General features: G+C 60.6%; 1 protein-coding gene across 1 annotated transcript; it reads left to right on the top strand.

The window, feature by feature from the left end:
• Window positions 1–2363: 2363 nt before the first annotated feature.
• TNFRSF13C (TNF receptor superfamily member 13C) lies at window positions 2364–5193 on the top strand. Its single transcript, XM_075491664.1, has 3 exons — window positions 2364–2514; window positions 2997–3233; window positions 4877–5193. Exons 1-3 carry the CDS (start codon window positions 2364–2366, stop codon window positions 5191–5193), a joined length of 705 nt encoding a protein of 234 aa, XP_075347779.1.
• Window positions 5194–24304: the final 19111 nt, after the last annotated feature.

The following is a 24304-nucleotide window of genomic DNA, read 5'->3' on the forward strand; positions in this document are numbered from 1 at the left end:
GCCCCACCAGCCCACAAGGCAAGATGTTTTCTGCTCCCTAGTCCTTACCCTTATGCTTCTGTGAGCTGCCTGCCAGGGACAGCGAGTTCTCCAGGTGCCCTCTCCTCCCCGGGGCTCTCCGCTGTTGAGCTCACGTGTGGCCTGGAGTGAGCCTGAGCTTTTCTCCTGACCCCTCAGCCCTCCCTGCTGTGGCTTTCTGACTCCCCAGAGGTGCTCCCGGTGCACCCTGCCGCTGGGCGCACGCCTCTCCCGCTCCCGTGCTTGCACCACAGCCCCCCTCCTCAGCCGGGGCGCACGAGGGGCAGGGAGCCAGGTGAGGTGGGATACGGAGAGATGTCCTCCCCCAGCAGGTACCTGCGCAGAAGCGACGGCAGCCTGTTCAGCGCAAGCACTGAGACGGAGGGTGCTGAGCCGGCCGCGCCGCTCGTGGCTTTGGAGCTCAGGGCTGTGCCGAGAGAAGGAAGTGCTTGGCGTGCCCCCGCTCACTCGGGGAGTTTTACTTTGACTAAGATGGAGGGGGAATAACTGAGTCACAAGCGCAGGAATGGCAGCCGGGCTCTCACAGCTCCTCCTCGGAGCCCGCAGCTCGCCGGCCTTGGCACGGCCATCGCCGCCAGCGCAGCGCAGCCGGGCAGGGCGCTCCCCTGCAGCCGGGCACGTGTGCGAGGGGCGAGGGAGCGAGCGGCTGGGCACGCCGGCTGGAAGGGAAGTGAAATCGCGGCAGGCGTGGAACCGGTGGGCAGCGACCGGTTTTGGTCGGGACTTTCACTCACCCGGGGCCCCGCGGCACCCAGCGGGGAGCGCTGAGAGGGTGCTGGGGCTGCTTCGGCGCTGCCCTGCTGCAAGCCACCCTCCGGGGATGCTGCTGGCAGGGAGGGAGACGCGGCCGGGGGGCTGGGAGGTCCCTGCTGTAGGGCAGCTCCTGCCCGGCAGGGCATGGGGAGCTGGAGAGCTGTGCTTGGGCTGCAACCCAGCGTGGGGAGCTGGTACCTGCATCCCACCTGGGGCTTCAGGGGGTGGGGTGTGGAGGCTATGGGCTCAGCTTGCCCAAAAGGCATTGGAGACGGGCAGGCACATCCAGGGACCAAGTCCTCTGGCCTGTCTCAGCGGAGCTCAGTTGCCCGGTGGGGACGCCTGGTACTCTGTCACCTCAAGCCAGAGCGTCCTTTGGCTTTTCTCCTTCTCCCCTCCCAGCCTCGGTCCAGGACAGCGAGTGGCAGCTGCTGCAAGGGTGGGACCCCAGCAGTAAAGCCCCATTAGGGGTCTCCTGGCCAGGGCAGGTCTCCTGCACTGCTTCCTTCAGCTGAGAGCAAACCAGCGACTGTGGCTGGTCCCTTTCTTTCCTACAGGGTGAAGAAAAAGGGGATGTGACTTTTGTTTGGTAAGGATGGAGAAGAGCCACCTACAGCACGGATAATCCATCACTTATCCGCTTCAGATCTCAAGCATCGGGCTTTGATGTGTGGGTACTGGTGGCAGGACGTTTCTCCTGCTCCTGATCAGGAACACCGAAGACCATTTAGTCCCTTCCAAGGGTGTGGGGACCAGACTTGCTTGGTGTGACCTGCTTTGCCCATGCCCTGGGCAGTTACTGAGCAGAGCCAGATCTGAATCCTGCAGAATGAGACGTGGTGCCACGGGGCTGGGAGGGTCCTTGCCACGGGGCTGGGTCTGGGATGGAGAGGATGGAGAGAGCAAGGCGATGGAGAGCACCATCGTTAGTAGGGATGGAGAACACACACCAGTTGGCCTGCCCACGCAGCAAGCACTAACAGCCCATGTCCTGGGGGCAGTGGGAGCTTGGAAAAGGGGAAACCTCGGTGCCCCTGCACTCTTTTTTCCGCTGGTCCATTTCTGCATTTTCCATCCAAGCCGGATCTGTGGCCCTGGGATGGGGTCTTGTAAAGATCTGGGCACAGGAAAGGCTCCTGTAGGCACTGGAGGATGCTGAGGGGGCTTTTTGCCGGCCGGCGAGGGAGGGTGCGGGCTGGGGGACATGCCCGGGCTGGGGGCAACGTATGAGTGGGCTGGGGAAGGGTGAGGGCCGAGGAGATGACACTGTCGGGCTGGGGTGCCGTGCCGCTGGGCACGGGGTGCTGCACGGCTGGGGCACACTGGGGCTGCGGGGATTTTGGAAGCGTATTTTGGAGGAGAGGGGTATTTCGAGGGCGCGTTGCATGGGCAGGCAGGGGTAGGGCTTGGGCGCTCGCTCTCCTCCTCCCCGGTGAAGATCCGCCCCAGGGCAAGCGCAGCGATCTCAAGCCCCAAGGGAGACGACGCAGCTTGACAGACTGTATCTCCCTCTGACACGAGCCCCGGGGCGCTGCGATTTCACACTCGGGCGGCCCCTTCGCCGCCGCGCCATGCGGGAGCCGGGCTCTTACTCCCACTCCGCCATGTCCTCATCAGGAAAAGCCGCCGCTCCCTGCCTCTCCTCCCAGTGCTTCGACCTCCTGACCAGGTCCTGCGTCAAGTGCTCCGACTTGTTCAAGGACAACACAAAGGACAACACAAGTAAGGGGACGAGGGAGTCCAGGGACCGAGCTCCCCGGGGCTGGGAGGTGGTGGGCCAAGGGGGCTGGAGCACCCCAGGGGGTGGGCAGGTGGAGGGGACCTTCTCCTGCGGATGGTGAGGGAGGTGGCGATGGAGGATGGAGCGCTGCCTTCACCTGGAGGAGGAGGAGGAGGAGGAGGAGAGAGGAAGAGGGCAGCGAGTTCGAGGGAGGGGAACGTGGTGCGGGGAGAAGAGGGATGATCCGGCCCGAAGCAGGGGTCACAGCCTGCCCCAGGGGTGACCGTGGGAAGAGCAGGATGCCCTCATCTCCCACCAGCCAGGAATGGCAGCGGGTGGGACGAGGGTCCCGTCGGGCAGGGGGATGGTTCGTTGGGGGTGGTGAGCGGGTAGCGGTGAAGAGCCACTCTCCTTCCCCGCCACCGCAGCCCCAAGGCCGGCCAGACGGGTGGGTAACTCTGCTGCCCTCCTTCCCTTGCCCCAGCTCTTCCCCTCCTGACACTGCTGGCGTCTCGCCCCACAGCAGAGCCCACCCGCGTGGCACCCACCTCCGCCCTGGCGCCCACCCTCCCCGCGGTGGACCTGCCCAGCACCCTCCTGATCATTGGGGTCCCGGCGGTGGTGGGGCTCATCCTGGCTCTGGCTGCCCTCTGGGGCTTTCTGGCCTGCAAGGTGGGGAAGCGGAGGAGGAAGAGGAAGGCGGCAGACGAGGAGGCCGAAGGTAGGAGACCTCTTGCTCTCCCTGTCACAGCTCCCTGAGGACCCCGGGGCAGATGGGATCACTCGCCGCCAGCTCCCCTGAGGCATATCCCTGTCGAGGCCGGCTTCTCCACCTCGACAGGGGCTCCACAGGCACCCCGGGGCATTTCGGGGCAGCTGAGCCACCCCCTGAGTGACGGTGTCCCGCGTCCCCTGGGAATGCATGCCGGAACCTGACCGCCAGCACAACCCTGCTGAACCGTCGCTCCATTTGCTGGGTCTCCCTGTGCCTTTGCTTGCTTAAAGCACCTGCTGGCACCGTCCCCTCTCCATGGGGACACGTACAGAGCACTGGTGAGGAGCCTCTCCCTCTCCCCCGGTAGCCGGAGGGCCGTGGATGGAGCAGGGGCTGCGAGGGCAGCGGTGGACATCTGGGGACAGCTCCAGAGGGAGCCTCTGCCCGCGGTGCTGCAAATGGGGGTCCCGTGTTGACTGCCCAGCTTGCCGTTCCCCCTTGGGATGCCCGGCGCCCTCCAACGCGCACCCCAAAGACCCCGACAGTGTCAGGGCCAGCCCCATCGGCAGGACGCCGGAGCACCGCACGGGGTCACCCCCAAAGGCATCGAAAATAGGGCTGGGGGGCGAGGGACGGGGCTGAGCGTTTCCTGGCGAGGTATTTCCAGGAGGGGTGAGGCCACGGTGCCCCGTGATGGCCCATCCTGTTGGGGCATCAGCCAGCGGCTGGGCAGCCATTTCCTCCCCTGGGGACCCCCGCCCTGGTGCTGACTCAACCCTGGCCACTCTTCTTGGAAAGAAGCCAGGCCTCGCCTGGCTTCACCCCTCCCCATCCCCGGGCAGGGGGTATGGCTCCCCGGGACCTCCATGAGGGACCACCCCAGGGATGCCGGCACCTGCCACTGCCCCAGCACCACCCAGGTGGGCACCCTCGGGGGGTGGCGGGGCCGGGGTCAGCCAGTCCTCGCACCCTGGCTTGCCTGCACGCCGCCGGCGGTGCCGGCCGGGTGACTCAGACCGGGTGGGTCATTACGTGGGGTCTTTCTGCTAAACTGAGTGTGCTGCGACAGCCCATGACGCGCGTGTCAGGGAAAAATACCAAGAACGAAAGAGGAGTGAGAAATCCAGTGGCAAGAGAGGTCCGGCCATGATAGAGAGCGTCAGAGGCATCCCTCGGCTACTCCCCTGCCACATGCCCTGGTGCCTGTCCCCCCCGCCCCCCCAGGCTGCACCCCGGCAAGCCCACCGCTGCAGCACTGGATGTGTGGAAAGTCACAGGAGGCTTGGGGCTGGCGGCATGCGCCTGTGTTCGAAGCGTGTAAACAAGTCTATTTTTAAGCGGGAGGCGGTCGGGGAGGGCGAGCCACCAAGGGCCGGGCTGCTCTGCCGCCGGCAGGGTTTAGCGAGAGGGCTCAAAGTGCAAGTGCAAGTTTCTGCCTTTCCCTGTTGTTTTTTGAAGGGGGAGAAACCCATCAGTTGTAAACAGGAGGAGCTCTGCAGCAGGAGAGGTGCAGTGGGGACCTTGCAGGATCCTCCTGCTCCAGCTCCATCTTCCCCTTCTGTGTGTCCCCACTGATGGGACCCTCTCCCTGGGACCCTCCTGGCTCCACTTTGTGAGCCCCTTAACCCCTTTTTCTTGCCCCTTCCCAGCAAACATGGACGCCACCAGCCCCCTGCCAGGTTGCCAGGACCCTGCCGTGCCAGAGGGAGATGCTGCCATGGCCCCAGCCCCATGCCTGCATCTCAATGGAGGCCTGAAGATGCCAGGGCCACCTGGGAAAGCCGGGACAAAGCGGAGACCGTGCTGCCGGGGCGATGCCGACGGTGATATCGTCCTGCTCTCCGCCGTGTACCCCCGGCACGAGGAGTGCAACCACGGCTTCCCGCTGCCTGCCACCGAGCTGGGGGCCGCAGCTCTGGTCACCACCAAAACCACCCAGAACTGCGCTGGTGAGGAGAGAGCCTGAGGGCAGGGGAAACGGGGCTGGAGCGCTCCGGCTGCTCCCTGCAGACACCCAGAGCCCATCACCAGGGTGGGCAAAGCCTTGCACAGATGTGAACTGCCTGAGGACCGGGTTTTGCCTCGAGCAAGATCAGCCTTCTAAGACAACTGCCCTTTTCCACTTTCCCATTTGTGCCAAGTCCCAAGTTATGCCTGTAAGCGCTGGAGGAAGCCGAAGCGGATCACGCCGAGCTACGCCGAGTTGCCGACAGCTGCCGCGGCCGTGCTGTCAGGAGGAGGCAGAGGAGACGCGGTTGGCAAGGACGGAGCGTGGTGGGGGCTGCTGTGCCATTTACGAGGCTGCCACTGCACCAAGACGGGTTTGCTGCTGGATGGGCGATTCCTGGGGACATGGGGCTGGAATGGCAGAAAGAGGGGGGGGAAGGAAGATGGAGAGGGAAGCAGGGAGTTACATTAGGATCAAGTCCCACACCGCTGCCATTAGCTCGATTGTTGCTACTGACCTCAATAAAAGGCGGCTTGGGGCCATATGGAGCAAGGCGCATCCAGCATCTGCTCCATTCACACTCCTGCCCCCCCGCATCTTCTGCACGCCCTAATGTCCGGGTCTCTCCTCCCTCTGGGTGCTCTCACGCCGTGGCAGGCATCCACCGACAGTCGTGGGAACCCCGTCCACAGCCAGGTACCCAGGGGATGGGAAAGGAGTCTGTTTTCCCAAGCAGGGAGCAAGGGAGGGAAGTGGGGGGAAAAAAATCTGTCTTTGCTCTGACCTACAATCACTGAAATCAGGGAGGACCAGGGGCAGGCAATGGAGGCTGCTGGTCTAGAGCAGCTCCATGAGCTTGTCATTACAGCCCCAGACAACCGTCACTTCAGCTCATGGTGGCGGCAGAAATACCGCATGTCACTTGGGATGACAGGGTTCCTGGTGATGGATGTTTCCATGCCGCGCAGAACGAGGGAGTGATGCAAGGGTAGGCGGGATGACTTAATTTATGTGTCTTCAGGGCTTTGCCTGTGTGCCAGGGCTGGCCGGCGGTGCTGGTCCAAGGCATCTCTCTGTAGATGGTCTTGTTCACCCCCCCGCAAGTGGCTTCCCGCGAGTGCAGGAAGGGCTCTGCTTTGGAAACGAACTCATTAGTGCGGGATTGCTGTTCCCAAGTAATTACAGCAGCCGATCCCCCTGGCTGAACAGAGCCTGGCCAACGGCTTGGGTGAGAAACCCTGCTGGCCCCGGAGGGGGTGGTTAGGCAATTAGAAGTGCCTGGGGGGGTGTTATTTGCATGAAGTGCCGTCTTGGTGGAAGCCCAGGTGAGCTCTTCCTTCGGCAAGGTGGCTTCCTTGCCCAGGAGGCTGCGGGTAGCGAGCAGCGGTGGCCAAGCAAGGTGTGGGAGCACTGCCACCAAGCGCCAGCGGGCCACTGAAGGCCACAGCTCGTGGTAGAGTTGCCCACAGGTCCCTCTGATGACAGGGAGGTGACTCCCTGCCCAAGCCTGAGCTCCCTCTGGGGCTGCAGGACCAGATGCTGCTGTTGAAGGGTGATCCTCCCTCTTCTCCCCTGCCATGGCAATGGAGCCGGACTCGCAGCATCCGTCCCATAAGGGGAACCACAGGAGCTGCCACAGGTGCCAAGGCCTAAATTCCTCACCACGACTCTCCAAATTCTCACCACTTCTTCAAATACATTAGCAGCAAAAGGAGAGCTAAGGAGAATCTCCAGCCCCTAGTAGATGTGGGAGGAAACACAGTGACCAAGGATGAGGAAAAGGCTGAGGTACTTAATGCCTTCTTTGCCTCAGTCTTTATTAGCAGGGCCAAATGTTCTATGGGTACCCAGCCCCTGGAGTTGGAAGATAGGGATGGGGACCAGACTGGAGCCCCCATTATCCAGGGGGAAATGGTGAGTGACCTGCTGCACCACTTAGACACTCACAAGTCTATGGGGCCTGATGAGATCCACCCGAGAGTGTTGAAGGAGCTGGCAGATGTGCTCACCAAGCCCCTTTCCATCATTTACCAGCAGTCCTGGCTAACTGGGGAAGTCCCTGCTGACTGGAGATTAGCGAATGTGACACCCATCTTCAAGAAGGGCCGGAAGGAGGACCCGGGGAACTACAGGCCTGTCAGCCTGACCTCGGTGCCGGGGAAGCTGATGGAGCAGATCATCCTGAGTGCTATCACACGGCATGTAGAGAATAACCAGGGGATCAGGCCCAGCCAGCATGGGTTCAGGAAAGGCAGGTCCTGCTTGACCAACCTGATCTCCTTCTATGACAAGGTGACCCGCCTAGTGGATGAGGGGAAGTCTGTGGATGTTGTCTATCTAGACTTCAGTAAAGCCTTTGACACGGTTTCCCACAGCATTCTCCTGGAGAAACTGGCTGCTCATGGCTTGGACGGGTGTACTCTTCGCTGGGTAAAGAACTGGCTGGACGGCCGGGCCCAGAGAGTGGTGGTGAATGGAGTTTACTCCGGTTGGCGGCCGGTCACAAGCGGTGTTCCCCAGGGCTCGGTGTTGGGGCCAGTTCTGTTTAACATCTTTATCAATGATCTGGACGAAGGGATCGAGTGCACTCTCAGTAAGTTTGCAGACGACACCAAGTTGTGTGGGAGTGTTGATCTGCTGGAGGGTAGGCAGGCTCTGCAGAGGGACCTGGACAGGCTGGATCGATGGGCTGGGGTGAATTGTATGAGGTTTAACAAGGCCAAGTGCAAGGTCCTGCACTTGGGCCACAGCAACCCCATGCAACGCTACAGGCTTGGGGAAGAGTGGCTGGAAAGCTGCCTGGCAGAGAAGGACCTGGGGGTGTTGGTTGACAGCCGCCTGAATATGAGCCAGCAGTGTGCCCAGGCGGCCAAGAAGGCCAATGGCATCCTGGCCTGTATCAAAAATAGCGTGGCCAGCAGGACTAGGGAAGTGATTGTGCCCCTGTACTCGGCACTGGTGAGGCCGCACCTCGAATACTGTGTTCAGTTTTGGGCCCCCCACTACAAGAGGGATATTGAGGTACTGGAGCGCGTACAGAGAAGGGCAACGAAGCTGGTGAAGGGTCTGGAGCAGAAGTCTTATGAGGAGCGGCTGAGGGAGCTGGGACTGTTTAGCCTGGAGAAAAGGAGGCTGAGGGGAGACCTCATCGCTCTCTACAACTACCTGAAAGGAGGTTGTAGAGAGGTGGGGGTCGGTCTCTTCTCCCAGGTAACAAGTGATAGGACAAGAGGAAATGGCCTCAAGTTGCGCCAGGGGAGGTTTAGACTGGATATTAGGAAATTTTTCTTCACCGAGAGGGTTATCAAGCACTGGAACAGGCTGCCCAGGGAAGTGGTTGAGTCGCCATCCCTGGAGGTATTTAAAGGACGTTTGGATGAGGTACTTAGAGACATCGTGTAGTGATGGTTTTTGGCAGTGTTAGGTTTATGGTTGGACTCGATGATCTTAAAGGTCTTTTCCAACCTATATGATTCTGTGATTCTGTGATTCTGTGACTCCTCTCCCAGACCTAAACGTGCTGGCAGAGGTGAGCCTTCATCCAGCTGAGGCTCCGCATGGCCCACGATGGGATGAGTCCCCATCTCAGCCTCGGGGCCGGGTATGGCAGACGGGCTGGTCCACGTGCCCAGCGACTGTCCCTTGGGGCTCCAGGTGCCCGTGGCTCGTCGGCAGGAGCTGCTGAGGCTCCAGAGCTGGGCTCCCAGTTATGCGCAGCAGCCGTGCTGCCCATCGCAGGAGGGGCATCCCCGCAGCACGCATCGGGCGTCTCCTCATCCCCGTGCTCTGCACCTGGCCCTGCGAAGTGACTTTGAGCAACCTTTGTGTGTCTGGAGTGGGGAAACGAGCCGAAGCCAGGCCGGGGGATGTTTTGGTGCTGGAAGAAGGACTGCTCATGGGAGTCAGAGCAATCTGCTTCACGGGAGATGGGGAGAGAGGGAAAGAGAGCAGGACTGTCGAGCTCCTCTCCCGATTCCCGCCCGGTGACTGCTGTGGCTCAGCCCTGTGGATGATCCACCCACCCTGACCGACGTGACAACTTCAAAAAGAAACTCCCGTGCAAATCCTGTTGAAAAAGCCCCTCTTTCTGCTCAGGTAAGGGCTTCTGCTCTCGTTTCTGCTAGAGCTGCAGCCAGGCGTCTCCTCTACGGGACGCCACTGGCATCTGCAGTTGGCAGAAGCGGCATTTCAATCCACATTGGATTCCTCAGCCGGTGAATGCCCCTCGGATCCCCTCTCTGTTATGGCGTGCGGGGCATCTTCCCCGCGTCCTGCCTGCCCGACTGCCAGCATGGCGAGGCAGTGCTCCCCTCCTGCCCGCCGTGCCTGCCTGGGCCTGGGGAAGATTTGCAAGCCCCTCTGTGCGTGCTTCTCCGTCCTTATGTACAGGGCAGGGGGCCGTCCGTCTTATCTGCATGGAGAGCAGAGGGAATGGGGATGCAAAATATGGTTGTAAAAACTAAAGAATAAAGTGAACCCATTGCCAATGCATGCTCGGAGGTCTGTATGGGGAGATGCCTTCTCGATCCCCGTTCCCCTGGCTTCAGGGGTCTCCAACACGGCGGTCCCAGGGGTACAGCAGGACCTTGAGCTGGAGAGGCTCCCTCTGTGCTGGCTTCACCGGCATGTCCCCTGCACACAGCCACCTGCTTGGCCAGGGACCAGCTGAGCCCGGTCACCTCCATCACCCTCACGGCCTCCCCGGGAGCTGGCTGACGGGACGGGGAGTAGAGTGAGTGGTTTTGGGGGGGGTTGTTGCCCGTCTTTGAATTTCCACAGCAGTTTCTCACTTCCCCCTACGAGGCAGGAGCTGTGCTTCCTCCCCGGCCCGGCGCCCGCCCCGCTGCCTGCACAACTGCCTAGAAAGGCTGGCGAGGCCGGGCTTCACCTGGCCACAGGGTGCGGGATTTCGGAGAGAGACAGCGGAAAGTCTGAGGAAACCCCAGGGCAAGAGGAAGGAGCACGGCCTGAACCCCTCCTCGCTGCAAAACCACCTCAGGCGTATCCCTAGCCATTTCAACCCCACTGACGCCCCTGTGATGGAGGTCACAGCGGTATTTGAGCTTCTGCAAGTCCCACCAACGATGCTGGTGGTAAAGGACGGAAGCCTTGGTGTCCCTAGGGATGGGGGGTGGTTTTCATCCCTGGTCCTAAAGGCAGGAGCCAGCTGGCCAACAAAGCGTGGTGGGCACGGGGAGGGGAGGCACCGGGGGTACCTTGGCCAAGGGTCTTCTTCTGCAGCCACTGGTCACATCTGCCAAACCTCCTCAATCCCACAGGCTCCTCAGCTTCCGAAGTGCTCGGCTTTCCTCCATCAGCCTCCCTGCCTGGGTCCTTCTCCCTCACTTTCTCCTCTCCTCTCTTGTTGCTGGTTCACCCACTAGTTTATTCTCCTGACAGCCCACCACGGGCCCAGCTACTCCGGCCCAAAGCACCCCCCCACAGACCCAGCTTGCCCATCCATGGCTTTCTGTGGGTGCTGGACAGGCAGGGCAGGCAGGGTAAGGTGGGCACCATTTTATCCCATGCACAAAGCAATACTCCAATGGCCAACGTCCAACAGGGACTGCCCGACTCTGGGTACAGCCTCCAATCCCCCCACTTGCTGCAAAAAGACCAGGGCTGCGTGGCCACCCCATCACCCACTTGCGGGGCACGGACCTTGTCCTGCCCCACGGGAGCCTTCCCCACCACCCGCTTCCCAGTGCCAGCCACGGCAGAGGGACACATGGGTGCCCCTGCAATCCCCGGGGGACACCCGTGGGAGGCCGCGGGTGACGATGAGAGGCCAGCAGGCCCGGGGCGCCTGCCACGAGATGGCACTGACACGGCACACCGCCCGCATGGCTGCAGGGGAGCTGCATGGAGGGTGAATGCCCAAATGCAGCAAGGGGAGCCAGGGAGGGCCAGGCAGGCTGGTGGCCAGCCCCGCTTTGGCCAGACAGAAGGGTGACAGCTGGGCCTGACTCCGCCTGGCCACACAGCCCATCCCCATGGCCTCTGGGCTGCCCGGGAGAAACAGCTGCTGGTGGATCTGGCTGCGAGGCCCATCACCACAGCCTCTGGGCTGCCCAGGAGAAATGGTCGTTGGTGGCCGGACACCTGTGGGCAGAGCAGGCATAGAGTGGTGGGACAACCAGAGGCAGAGCGGGATGCAGTGGGCTGCTGCTCCTTCCCCCAGCAGCACTGAGCACCTCTACCATCGCCCCGCTCCCCGGAGCAGCCCCCCGCCGTGGTGTCAGGCCTCCCCAGGGTCTCCCCAGGACTTGGACCTGCCAGCCAGCACCTCCCTTCCCCATCCCCTCTCCCTCGGCCTCCACCAAAAAAGAAACGACCGTGCTATCCGCCAAGCTCCCCAGCTGGAAAAGGCTGCGGGCGGGGGAGAAGAGGCCACCCGGCCGCCTGTGCGAGGTGTTGGGGGAACCACGGTCTTCCCGATGCCGCTCATCAGCATCCCTCCCTCATCGCTACCCACTGCCTAATGACAGTAATTAGGAAGAGCGAAGCTGCCTGGGGACTGGAAGCGCTGACAGAGTTGGGGGAGCCAGATGGTGTTCGCACTTAAGGAAAGATTTAAAAAAAAAGAAAAAAGAAAAGAAAAAAAAATACCACTTGGCTTCGATCAGCCTCCCTTTCCTTCGCTTAGCCTCAGGATCACTTTGGTCCATGGGCACGCTGGGGAGACGCTGAGACGTGGCACTGGCCGCCTTCCCCCCCCCAATCTCCAGGTGTTTTAGGGTGCCGGGGGAGCGGCGGGAGGGGGCACGGTGCCTGCCCGGTGCCCTGCGCGGAGGGGGTTTCCTCGCTGCCTTCGCGGGCCGATACTCTCCCCCGGGGCCGCCCCCGCTGCTCCCCGCTTTGCTGGCCGTGCTCGGCGAGCCCTTTCCCAGGGGGATAAGTGGGGGGGCCAGCCAAAAACCGCCCCGAGGGGCTGTGGTGAGCGGGCAGCAGCTCCCCTGGCAGAAAGGCCTGCCTCTGTTTTGGGGAGGCGAAGGGACAGCCCCGCACTTTCCCCGGCACGGCGGAGCAAGGCCACCGCCCCGGGGTTTGCAGGGGAGCGCCCGAAACCCGACTTCGAGGACCAAAGCGGTCGGGCAGGGAGGGCGATGCCCTCAGCTTCTCCTCCCTGGTGAAACCCCACCCGCAGCCAAACCCCTCCAAACCCTTCACCCCGCGCCTTCCCCGCGCCCCGAGGCGATGCCACTGCCCCCAGAGCCACCTGCCAGGCTGCGGGTGCAGCGGGGTATGGGGGGGCACGGGAGTGTGGGGGGAAACCCCCTCTTGCCCCCACGGCTGCCCCGAGTGCTCTCAGGGTGCCCGGGCCTTCGTCCCCCGTCGCACCCCGGGCATGCAGGGACAGGGACGTGGAGGATGCTCAGCCTCATGGAGGAGGATGCTCGGCCCCATGCCATGGCGTCAGCCTGGCCCCACTCGGGATGCTGCATGAGGCAGGTGTAGGGCAAACCCGCACGTCCCCTGGGCTTCGGGGGTGACTTCCCCCCCTTCCACAGCAAGTGGGGTCGTTTTAAACCCACTCTTCGTCCCGGTCCCAGCTAGCGAGGGGGGGGAGAGCCCCGCCGAGTGACACAAACCCCATCTGACACCTGAAGTGATCGGCGGCGACAGGCAGATTGCGTGGGGAGAGCCGCTGCGCTCCTGTCAAGGTGCTGCCGTGACAGGGACCGACCCCCCCCCGCTGCCGGGGACCCCTCTGAGGGATGCAGGGCTCTCCTCCTGCCGGGAGGTTGGCTGCCCCACCACGCTGTTCCCAAAGGGCCGTGGAAGTGGACACGGGATGTGGAAGATGCCCAAAAGTGAGCCTCCGCTTTTGGACACACACCCCCCCCCCAAAAGGGATCAGCCAGGTGGTGAGGTGGCCGGTGCCGGAGCTGGAGCACACGGCACAGCCCACCCTGCTACAAGCCTGCGTTGCATCCTCCTCTCTTCCACCTGCTTAATGTTATTTCCCCTTTTTTTTCCACCTTTTCCAAGCATGGGGCTGTGCTGGGAGCCTGGGGTGCAGCCAGAGGAGTGCAGGGGGAGGGGGGTCACCGGCAGCGGGGTGCCGTGGGGGCGAGCCCCCATGTCCTTCTTCCAGCGGCTCCGGTGTCGGCCGGCCACGGCTCGCCGGCTGCTGGCAGGAGCTATTCTGAGCCCGGATCGATGGGCGAGCGTGGGGGTTTGGGTGACAGCCGCAGGAGGCATGTTGGGAGGAGGGCTGTGGGCAAGGAAGAGCAGGTGGGATTTTTCAGGAGGTTCCCCTATCCTTTCCCCCCCACCCTGTCCTAAAAGGTTTCAATGATGCAGATGTCTTTCTTGTTTCCTTCCCTAGGGGGGTTGCAGTCTGACTGGGTCCTGCTACCCAGATGCCGCTTCTTGATGTGAGAAGCGCCGGCATTTCGCGGAGCAGCGAAACTCCAGGATGAAAGCACCTGCAGCCAAAAGCTGTGGCCGAGACCAAGCTCAGGATGGCAATTTAAATAGGAGTTTACGGTGGGGGTGACATGCAAAAGAGCATCTTCTTCTTCCTCCAGAAAAACCTGCAATTCTTACTCTTTGAGAATAATGATATTTTTGGTAAGAATTTACAAGGCTGTTAATTCCTTCAAGAAGTTAGGGTAATTTTAAAGCAGGTGCTTTAAACGCAGCACTGGTAAATTTGGGTATCGGGTAAATTCAAGTATTTGAATAATTTTTCTTTTTTGTTATTGCTGTTTTCCCTAGCCAAGAGGTTCGCCTTCTCTGAGAGCATCCCCAGGGGTGAGATGCGGGAGCACCCCCAGGGGCGCCCGCCAAGGACCACAGCCCTCTCCGAGGGGGCCAAGTCCCCTTCCCCGGCGCAGAGCAGGGGCAAAGGACGGGCATAGGAGGGGCGGCCATGGCTGGTCACCCTCGCTGGCCCCTCGTGGCCATCACCGCTCTCCCCTGAGGGTGGCCCTGGCTTATTTGCAGTGGGAGATGCTGAAAGCACTTCCTGTTCCAAACAAGAGGGAGCATCCTTTTGCCGCTGGGCAATCCTATTGCGGGGGGGCAGAAAGGGCTGGAGCAGTGGATTGGGATGAGGGGTAAGGAGAGACCCATCGCCCCCCTCCCAAGCCCCCCTCAGAGCCCCCCCACGGCTCCAGTGCCCCACGCCTGCCCCCCTCAATCCCCTCCTGCCAAATTCTCTGTTCTCTCTGCTCCACCCCACCCCACTCCCCAATATCAAAATGAAATCTATAAATGCTGCTGGGGTGATGTGTCCCAGCGTATTCTTGGTAATGGTCTCTCTGGGTTTCCGGTTTGCTGTTCAGCTCCTCAATTATTTATCTCCACAAGGAAACGGGGAAACAAACTCAGTGAAGCAAACTTCATGCCCTGTAGTGACACCGTGAGTTATTAAAAAAAATAATAAAAATTCCCCAATGAGTCATTTAAGATGTATTTAATGAGCTCTAACCACAGAGACGATAGTCATGACTAGCTGCTTACTGCTGGCATCGGCTGGGGAGGGCCAGTGGCAGGGCTGAATCCGGATCCCCCTGCGGCATTTCCCCACAGGGATATTTGGGGGGAGTCCTGCTGGTGAAGGGTAAACCCTGAATGTCCTCATTTACAGTTTAGAGTGGTTGGGGGGTAATTGTAAGCTCCCCATAACCCACATACACGTCTGGGGTGGGGGAATGCGGGGATGCAGGGGATGCAGGGGATGCGGGGGATGCAGAGGGACGTAGGGGGATGCAGAGGGATGTGGGGGATGTGGTAGGAGGTGGGGGATGCAGGGCACACGGGGGAATGCAGGGGATGCAGGAGATGGAGCGGACTGGGGGGATGCAGGGGGCGTGGGGGGGATGCCCCCCTGCATGGGCACGTCGTGCCAGGGCGCTGCTGAGAGCCCTTTGCAGGGACTTGGAGAGCAGCGGGGTGTGTGCCCGGCCGGTTCCTCGGGAGCCCCGCTGACGTGTCCCCAGCACTCCCCTGCCCGCCCGAGCCCCATCCCAGCTCCAGTGCCGCATGGCCGTGGGGGCGGCAGTGAAAGGGCCCCCCAAACACCATCTCCCTGTGACAGTGGGTGTCCGCCGCAACCAACTGGGCACTGACCCCCTGCTCAGGAGAGACCCCCTTGCCCCTGGGTTTCGCTTTCTGTGGGACCCACCTGCTCGCCGCTTCTCGCGCCACGGCCAGACCTCTCTGCTCCCTCAGCTGCAGGGACCCGCCGGGGCACACCCCACGTCCCCGCTCCCGGCCTGGAGAGTGGTGGTGGCAATGCAGGAGATGGCTAAAGGCTGTGCAGGGAGTGTGTACAGCCCAGTATAGGTGGGCTCCAGTAGAGAGAAACTGGGAGGGAAATCACTGGCCTGGGAGGTGTTAAGAGCAGCTTATCTTTAGCTCACCCCTTGCTTTCAGCCCAAATCCAGAACCACCCACAGCTAAAATGCTCGTGCCTAAATTGTGATGTGCTTTGAATTTGGGTTTATGTGTGCTGCGGAAGGGAAGTGCTGAAACCTGTCTTGCTTCAAGGGATGCTTGGATCCACCCTCCCCTCCCCACTGAGGGCATCCACGAAGTCCAGCGCAGACCCCTGCTGTCACCCCACAGCTCCCTGGCTCTGCACTTTCCAACTCTCCAGTCTTCTGCCCCGGGAGCGAATGCTCACTTGGGCAGTGCTTAACCTCTCGCTCCACCGCCCCTGGAGCCAGGCGCAGCCGGCGAGCTGCTCTCCCCGCGTGCTGCCGGCACGCCGGGTTCCGCTTCAGCTTGAACGCCGGGAAAAGCAAAGGGCATAATTTTAGGAGAAGCGTGTGAAATGTGTTCTGGCAGATCAGCCAAAGAGCTCTCCAGCGAAAGGAAAGCATTAACATTTGCAAAAGGTCCTTGCGACACAGCAAAACATTCCCAGCGGGCAAATCCAGATGTGGGGATGTACAAGCCCCAGGATGCAGACGGGGATGGGACAGGTCCCCGGGTTTGGGGAACGTTCTGGGAGCATCCTGGGAAGGAAATGTCCCCGGGCAGGAGTGTTATGCTGGCAGGTTGAAATGGTGGAGGCAGTCGCAGCGGGAGGGACCACTGGATCCTGGCTGGCATTGACGCAGAGGCACAAGGGGTTGGGTTTAGACTTGCTTGGGACAGGATCTCCCCTGGGTCTGAGCTCCTTTTCTGTGCCAGCCCCTCTCCCCCACATGATGGTTTTGCAGAGAAAGGAGGGGGAAAAAAACCCTGAAGCTTGCAGCCTGTGATTCATCCTTACTATATTTGCACTTATTATTAGAAAGACGAAAATATATAGCCAGAGCTGGAATTACAGATTTAGTAAGCAGGACTGCCTATTTCAGCATATACTGCTCTCCCAATAACTCTGACGCTCCAGGAGACCGACTTACACCCTCACTAGCATTAAGGCATTGCCCCACACAGTCTGGTGATACATCTGGGTGGATATATTAAGCGAGCAAGTCCTTCAGGGATGGCAACGTTTGGGTTCCTGGTGACGCCCGCCCAGCACGCTGCGCCACCGGCTGACGCCCGCAAACCTCTGCCTCGATATTCAGCCTCCTGCTAACGCTCACCCAGATTTTGGGGATATATCAGTCCATGAAAGCCATAAGCAGGAGAGACTTGTTTGCTCTCTGCTTTACAAACCTTCTCCCTTCCTGGCACAGAGCCTGTGCGAAGTGGGAAGGGGAGAGACCCTGAGCTTGCCAGCTCCTTGCTGTAACTCGCCCCTTTGCCCCGAGCCCCCAGCTTTTTATGGACAAATTATTAACAAACCCTGCAAGGGCTGAGTGCCACCTTCTTGAACCCAGGGGTCTCGGCAACCATGCCTGTCCCCGTGCCAGCCCTTATCCCCGTGCCTGGCCAGGGGGCTCTGCGCCCACCAGGGAGGGAAAGCGGCTGATGTCTCCCCATGACACGTCTCTGTGTTACCCCATGCGAGGAGACCTGCTGCCATCCATGAGCCTGGGCAGCCTGCCCGAAGGCCACAACGTTCTCCTGCATGGGTTTTTCCTCCCCCCTGAACTGCTAGTTGCAGTCAAGCAGCCAGGGTATCTGCTGCAGTCTGGTTCCTCAGTTTAAGACCTTTTGATTTGCTAAGAAACCAGGTTCATTCAATATTGTGGCTGCTTGCGAAAGATGTTTTCCAAGGTTTAATAAAGCAGCAGGCGGCTGCATGACCTGAAGAAGAGCTGAAGAAGAGAATTACCAGGTACTGGGTGCGGTTGCTGGTCTCCAGCATCTTGCTTGCAAAGCATTGGTGTGCTAAGCTCACTCCAAGTGCAAAAGCCAACACGGAGGGACCAGGAAGGACCAGATCCCCCACCACCAACCCAGACCTTGCCCTGCCGCCAGGCCAGGCACAGTGGGACGGGGACAGGGAGGGAGGTAGCAGGCTCCCATCCGAGAAGGGTGAGCACCGTGCCCTGCTCATAACCATGTTGTTTGGAAGGGTCTTATTTGTCCAGGCAGGGCTCCTCAGCAGCCCAGCATTGGGAAGACCCCCTTGGTCCCCAGACCCAACCCGATGGTCAGCCGAGAGCTGCGGAGCAATCCAGCAGCAAGGCTTGCAAGATGTATCGAGCTGCCCCACTCCACATCCAGCAACCACCTTTTCCACGGCAGCTCTTGGCCAAGGCATGGGACCTGCACCCATCACTCCATGGCAAATCCCACCGCCATCACCTCCCACGCTGGCAGCCAGCTCGCCTACCCACTCGCTGCTGGCGGTGGGTGCTGGGGGAATGGAGAGGACAAGTCCCAGGCCACCAGGTTTCACCCTGCGCCCGTGCACCTGGGCTGGCCTGGCTCGCCTCCCCGAGTGGACCAGGTCACCACGCAGAGCACAGGGTGTCTTGCTGAAAGGCACTGGCAGGCTGAGAATAGCTCTGCCCAGAGGCGCAGGAAATTCGGGCACATTTTCCCGTGAGATGGCAATACGGCACCTGGAGCAGCTCAGGCCAGGGAGGCGAGCAGGGCCCCGGCATCCATCCCTCCGGCCACCGCAGCCCATGCAGGGATGCAACCCCAACGGGACAAGCAGTGTGGCGAGAGGCATTTTGGCAGCGGCGCGGTGACCCGCGTGGCTGGGGTCTGTGGGGAACATATCCTTGCAAGGTGCTTTCCTCCTTTTGCTGTCCGTAAGGGAGAACCACTGCTTTTGGGGGGCAGTTTCCAATTGCTCTGGCCCCAGGGAAGGAAAGGGAGGGCACACGGGAGATGGCTCTTGGGACCGCACGTGGCAGGAGGCTCTGAGCCCCCTGTGGGGTTGTGTTTGCTGTGAGAAGCACTGGGGGACTCCACCTTTGGGATTGCAAAACACTGGGTGACTCCAACTGCTCTCCAGAGAGGTGATGGCACCCCTATTTCTGTCCCTGGCCTCCTAGGGAACATGTGGGAGGTATTTTTATCCTCCTGACAGCTCCTTTAGTCACCGGTGCTTGCTTTAAATGGGTCAAGAGGGAATAAAGATGCTTCAGCCCTTGTTCCCTCGCTGCCTGTCTGGGAGCACATTTACCGGCAGCACTGACGCTCCCTCTGCTTGTTCTCCATCCAGGCCAAGCGCTGCCATGGACCCCGGGGACCCAGGAGAGATCTTCCCCACGCAGGCAGTGTCGGCTGCAATTAACTCCCCATTAAAAGCCCGGTGGTGAGGCATCCCCGCTGCAGAGGTGCCGCACGTCAGGACAGCAGGGGCTCTCTCCCGGGACGGCGGGGAGGAAGGTGGCCGCCCTGACAGTGGCAGAGGCAGCGTGCCGGGGCGGATGGATGTGCAGGGGAAAGGGGCAGCAGGAAAACTACGTCCGTCCAGAGTGCCCAGACACGTGGGTACACGGTGGCAGGGCTGGCCCTGGGGTATCGGGGGCAAGTATGGCCCCACTGAGTCCTTTCAGGAAGGGGATGAGGTGCACCGGGAGAGCCCACAAGATTTGCAGCTGCTGCCAGCAAGGCTGTAACAGCATTTGACATCAATGACCCCAAAGCAATGGTGATCTTCCTGGGACGCAGTGCCACTGACTGCTGCAAGTCCCAGCGCGCTCTGCCACGTGCTCTTGTACGCCTCGGGACCATCATGCTGGCACGGCTCAGGCGAGCCCGCCTGGGCACCGTGTTTCATGGGCAAGCGTCTGGCTACGCCTCCCGCTTCCACCCGGGAACCACAGGAAACCTTGGAGGGTTTGGAGCCGGGGCTCTGCCTAAGCATATCCCCTGCCCTGGCTCCAGCCCCCTGCCCTGGCTCCAGCCCCCTGCCCTGGTGCAGCCGGGCTGGCTCTGCGAGCGGTGCATCCCTCTTCCAGCGGTGACAGTAGCTGGTCACCAGGCCAAGGCATTTTAAAGGGTTTGCTCACGAAGGGTGACAACAGAGCTCCGCGTCTGCCTGTGCCCAGTGTTTCGAGGGTGCGAATTCCACGGCGGTTGCCTTTGCGGCTGACACCCGGTTTGGAGAGGACAGAGCTAGCCTCCAAGGTGACCTCAAGAGATGAGCAGGGGGTGAGCTGCAGCACCCAGGAGAGATTTGGGCCTGATCCTTGTGACATCCTATACCCAGAGAGAGACAAAAACAGCAGGAGACAAGCCGGGTGCAGAGGCGGGGCGATGGCTGACAGAACCAGGCAGTCGCCTCCATCGCATTTAAGGGAGTTCATTTTCCTCCTGTCTCCTCGGATCTGTCCTCCCACTGCGCTTGCACACAGCCACGTGGCGCAGCCGCCCCGGAGAAGAGGCAAGGGGAGGGGGACTGGCTCATCTGGAGACGTCCCAGAGAGGAGCCCCAGCTCCAGGCACGTCGTGAGGATGGTGGTGCGTCCCCCGGTGTGAGTCGGATGGAGACTGGGGGGCTGGCAGCCTCCCCGGGACCCCTACCACGCGCAGGGGGGGTGCGATGGGTGCCGGCAGCCCAGCTTGCCCACTCTGGTGGGAAAGCATCTTTGGTGCAGGAGGAGACTGCAAAGTCCTCCCAGGCCACCAGCAGCCTTCCTGGGGGTCCCCGGCACAGTGCTACCCTCGCGTACCTCGAGGCAGGAGCCAGGCCTGCCAAAAGCCAAAAACTGGCATAAAGATGGCGAGATTAAAAAAAAAAAGGAAAAACCCAAAGTTTTGGAACTTCTCTTATTTCATCTCCAGCTCCTGAGCCTCCAGGCTACACTTGCTTTACCTTCGCAAGGCTTTTCTCTGTGAGCCGGAGGACAAGAAAACCACATCTTGCTAATGAAGGCAGAGCTCCGCGGGCACTTGTGTGGGTGGGGAACCCGGCAGGGCTTTCAGGGCTCCAGCCCCTTCGATTTCTAAAGCCACTGAGCCCCCCTCACACGGCCAGGGAGGGGGAAGCGGCACAAGAGCGGCAGCGAGGGCATCCATCCCCCGAGGTAAAGCCAGTGCAACAGGAAAATGTCTCTGGCGATGATGTGGAAGATGGCAGAAGGGCTGCTCAGGTGTTGCTAATTTTTAAGACGGAGCTTTTTTTGTCTTTGCAATTCGGCTGCTCGGCAAGGCATGACATTTCCCTGCCGCCGCCTCCGTCCTGGCTGCCTCTTCTCCCACTGGTCCTGCTGCCCGCCGAGGGCAGGCTCATGGTGGCCACTGTCACCACGCAGCCAGCAAGCTCTTGTTCGGGGCTGAAGGACAACCTGGAAAGGTGAGCTAAACACCTAAACGTGAGCTCCACGCTAAAACATCCCCTGCCCCTCCAAAGAGCCCTTTGGTACGAGGCATCTCTGATGCACGTACCACTTCGCTGCTGCAGGATGGTGCAAGTGTCTGGGGTTTTCCCCTTCACCTAAAGCATTGGAAATACTTTAGGTAGAGCAGCCTCGAGCTGTCAGCCCTCCCCATGAAACGGGGGCTCCAGCCTTCACTCAAGAGGGGCAAACTGGGGCAAGAGAGCTCCCACATTTCCAAACGCTTAGTGCTCTGCATCCCCCAAGCCTCCCAAAGCCAGGGGCCCAAGGTCTTGTCTCAGGCTCCGAGACGCCCAGGGAATAGAAATCAGGAGATGCTTCTGGCTGGGCTGTGCTCAGCGACGTGCCTGGGACAACTCAGCAGCTCTGGGGCAGGCAGGGAGCTGCTTTCTGACCCAGCTGTGCTCTGCCCTGAGTCCGCTTCCCCTTCCCACCTCCCAGGCAGGACCCCGGTGAAGGGACCCCCTGGCCGAGCTTCTCTCCCAGCGCCCAGCTTGGGGCACGGCAGCCTCCCCTTCCCCAGCGGTGCCGGGGCCAGCTGCTCCATCCATGCCGGCTGCTCCATCCTTCAAAGGGACGGCGGCCAGGAATTTTTACACCTATTTCGGACGTGGCCCAAGACTGCTGGGCTCTCCGTGCCGCCGGCCATAGAGGGGAAACTCATTGCTGGTGGATGCCAAGTGCTTATTTTTCTCCTTGCATTTGCGATTACCTCTGTTGGTTGTGACAACTATTGGCAAGCTTTAAAAATTAGCAGGGCAGCTGCAACCCTGCATTTACGCCCCTTGCTCCAGCAGCCCCAACCTTGCATTTAAGCCCATCACCAGCCAGGGCATGACCATCATCATCCTCTGCCTGCGAAAGGCCGACGGCACATCCTGAAACACAGCACGGGGGGTAGAAAGCAAAGGGCGAGACAAACACCAGCACCGGCAGGCGACCGCACAGGGTGTCCACGGGCGCTCATCACAACATGAACGTCCATCACTGAGAGCCCTGTTTGGGGGGACATCAGGGACATCGGGGACCTCTCTCTCTGCAGCAACTACGAGACTGTGAACTAGTCCTCCAAGAGGAGCGACGGGCGGGGATTAACACCTGCCCTGCAGAAGGCTGGGGAGGCTCGAATGCAGCTCTCCCCGATGGGTCGCGGGCCTTCCCTGCCCGCCGTACATGAGCTGGCCCAGGTGAGGCTTCACCGTCCCCTCCGCCCACGCCCCGCCGGTGGGACCCCACGTGCGCGGTACGTGTCCCAGCCGCCTCGGCCGCCGCGCTCGGGCGGTTGCAGAAGTGAGAGCAGACCTGTCACATCCTCCGCCCTGAGCCCGCTCCGCTGCTTTGGCACGTTTTTACTGATGCTTGGCTTGCTCCAGCCTGAGATGCTCCTATAGCCACATACGTCTTGCTGCCTGGATTTTCAGGTTGTCTCCTGTTCTTCTTAATTCAGTCCTATTCCTATCATTACACATTTTCCCTCTTACCCTGTCCTTCGTGGAGCTGCAAGCGGTTACTGAGCCTCTCGTCCGGTCTCAGCACTTCACAAACCTCATGTAGAAGTTCAGAAATAATTTGTTGGGAGTCAGTATCTCGCCTTCTTTTCCTTCCCTTCTTTTCCCCAAGATTTTCCGCTCAACCCCCTGCATCCCTGGTCACTGGAGTTTCCGCTGTCACTCGTCCCCCAGTCCCTTGTCTCCTCAGGCTGGGGACGATGCCCTTTGGTTTGGCTCAAATCTGCTCACTTAATTGCTCTCCTCTCACCTCTAGAGTACACTGAGTAGTGCCAGCCTTACCCCTTCCTTGCTTTATATGGGATTTTTTTATCCCCAGAAATATTCACTTAAGCTGGATCTCACTCCACGAGCTTGCACTTGCCGTATGCTCTGGTGGTGCAGGAGCAGGCGAGCTCCCGGCACACCGGGCGGGCGATGTGCGCACACGTGTTGAGGGACGGTCCCTCGCTGCCTGTTGAGACGGGGGGCAGGAGGGGTGCAGGATCTCCAAGGCACGGGAGCAACCCGGCCCCAATGCCAAGGCTCTTCTGCTGTTGTTAGAAATGGTGGCAAGCAGGCAAATTGCATTTTAAAATGAGTTTCAGGAAGGTATAGTGAATATTTTGCATTTATCCAGTGCACGGCAAAGAGGAGTGGGATGGAGGGGGTGGCTGAGGCTTGGCAGTGGGGACTTTACACCCCTGGCTATCGCAGGTGATGAGCACTTACTTGGGTTCAAGGGAAGCCTGGACAAGCTCAGGAAGGAGAAACCCTTTGAGACGTACCAAACCCAAGAAACAACCCCTGGGTCAGAGTCCTGCAGCCCCAGGCTGCTGGAAGCAAGGAGATGGCCTGGGAAAGTCTCATTAAACACTTGCCCTCCTACTATCTCCTCAGCACCTCCCTTTGGTCGCTGTCAGAGATGCTTCCTGGGGCTGGACAACCCCTTGGTCTGACCCTGCCTGCTCTTACCCTTCCTTCCGAGGGGCTCAAAGCCACGATGGCTTTGGCTGGTGTCCCTGGGTGACAAACACAGGACTTGTTTCTCCCAGAGCCCTGCTGCTGGCGGCATCTCTCCTTGTCCCCGGGCTGGGATTTGGGAGGCAGAAGGAAAATGCTGTATCTGGTGGGAACACCAAGGTGACTCCCGATTGCCGCAGCGAGGCTCCTGCCGGCACGGCGCAGGGATGGTTCCCGTGGGGGGAAAGCGGCACGCTTGGTTTTTAGTCTCCCAAAAGACAGAGGTTTATTGCACAGCGAAATGTCATCGGCATAATGACAGGAGACCTGAAGCAAATCCCTGACGCTAATAGGATTGGGCCATCTTCAGCAGGTCTCACTCGCAAAGGCAGATCAGGCCAAACAAGCTGGCTTGAGAGCCAACAGGCTCCCAGCGGGCAAGCAAGCTCTGCCTGCAGCCAGCCCTCTGATAGCAAAGCCCTCTCCCTCCTCTCTAATCCGGGAAAAAGAGACATCAAAGGGCGAGCGCTTCTGCCCCGGGACGGCTTTTGGGAAGCCAAGGGCAAACAGAGCCCATGGTCTGCCAGTGGAGAGGGGAAGAGGCAGCTCCACGCGTGCCCGGGGAAGGGCGGCCGGAGGAAGGTGATGGTCCCGGAGGCAGCACGCTGCTCCGTACGGAGGTGATGCAAGGGGGCAGCATGTCCGCACCTCCACTTTAGCTTCTCGCTCACCCTGGTCCTCTGCCATGTGAAAAGCAAACCTGATATGCTGGGCCCCCCCCTCCCCTTCCCTGGTATTAGTTAAGGACATTTCCTGCCCAGTTCTGCTCATGAGCCTTTCCCGATGCCTTCCCGAAACCCCTCTTTCTCTGGACACATCCCTGATTGCTTTTTCACCCCTTTGCACCTCAAGAAAGGGCAGGAGTGGGAGGTCCGGGGCCAGCCTTTGCTGGAAAAGGGCTACTGTGGGAGGTGCTGAGCCCCTCCATGTCCCCGCTGGAGGAGCCTGTCCCCTGGCGCGGGGCAG

Source organism: Mycteria americana, chromosome 1 (genome assembly GCF_035582795.1).
Source record: "Mycteria americana isolate JAX WOST 10 ecotype Jacksonville Zoo and Gardens chromosome 1, USCA_MyAme_1.0, whole genome shotgun sequence".
In the NCBI taxonomy this organism is placed as follows: Eukaryota; Metazoa; Chordata; class Aves; order Ciconiiformes; family Ciconiidae; genus Mycteria; species Mycteria americana.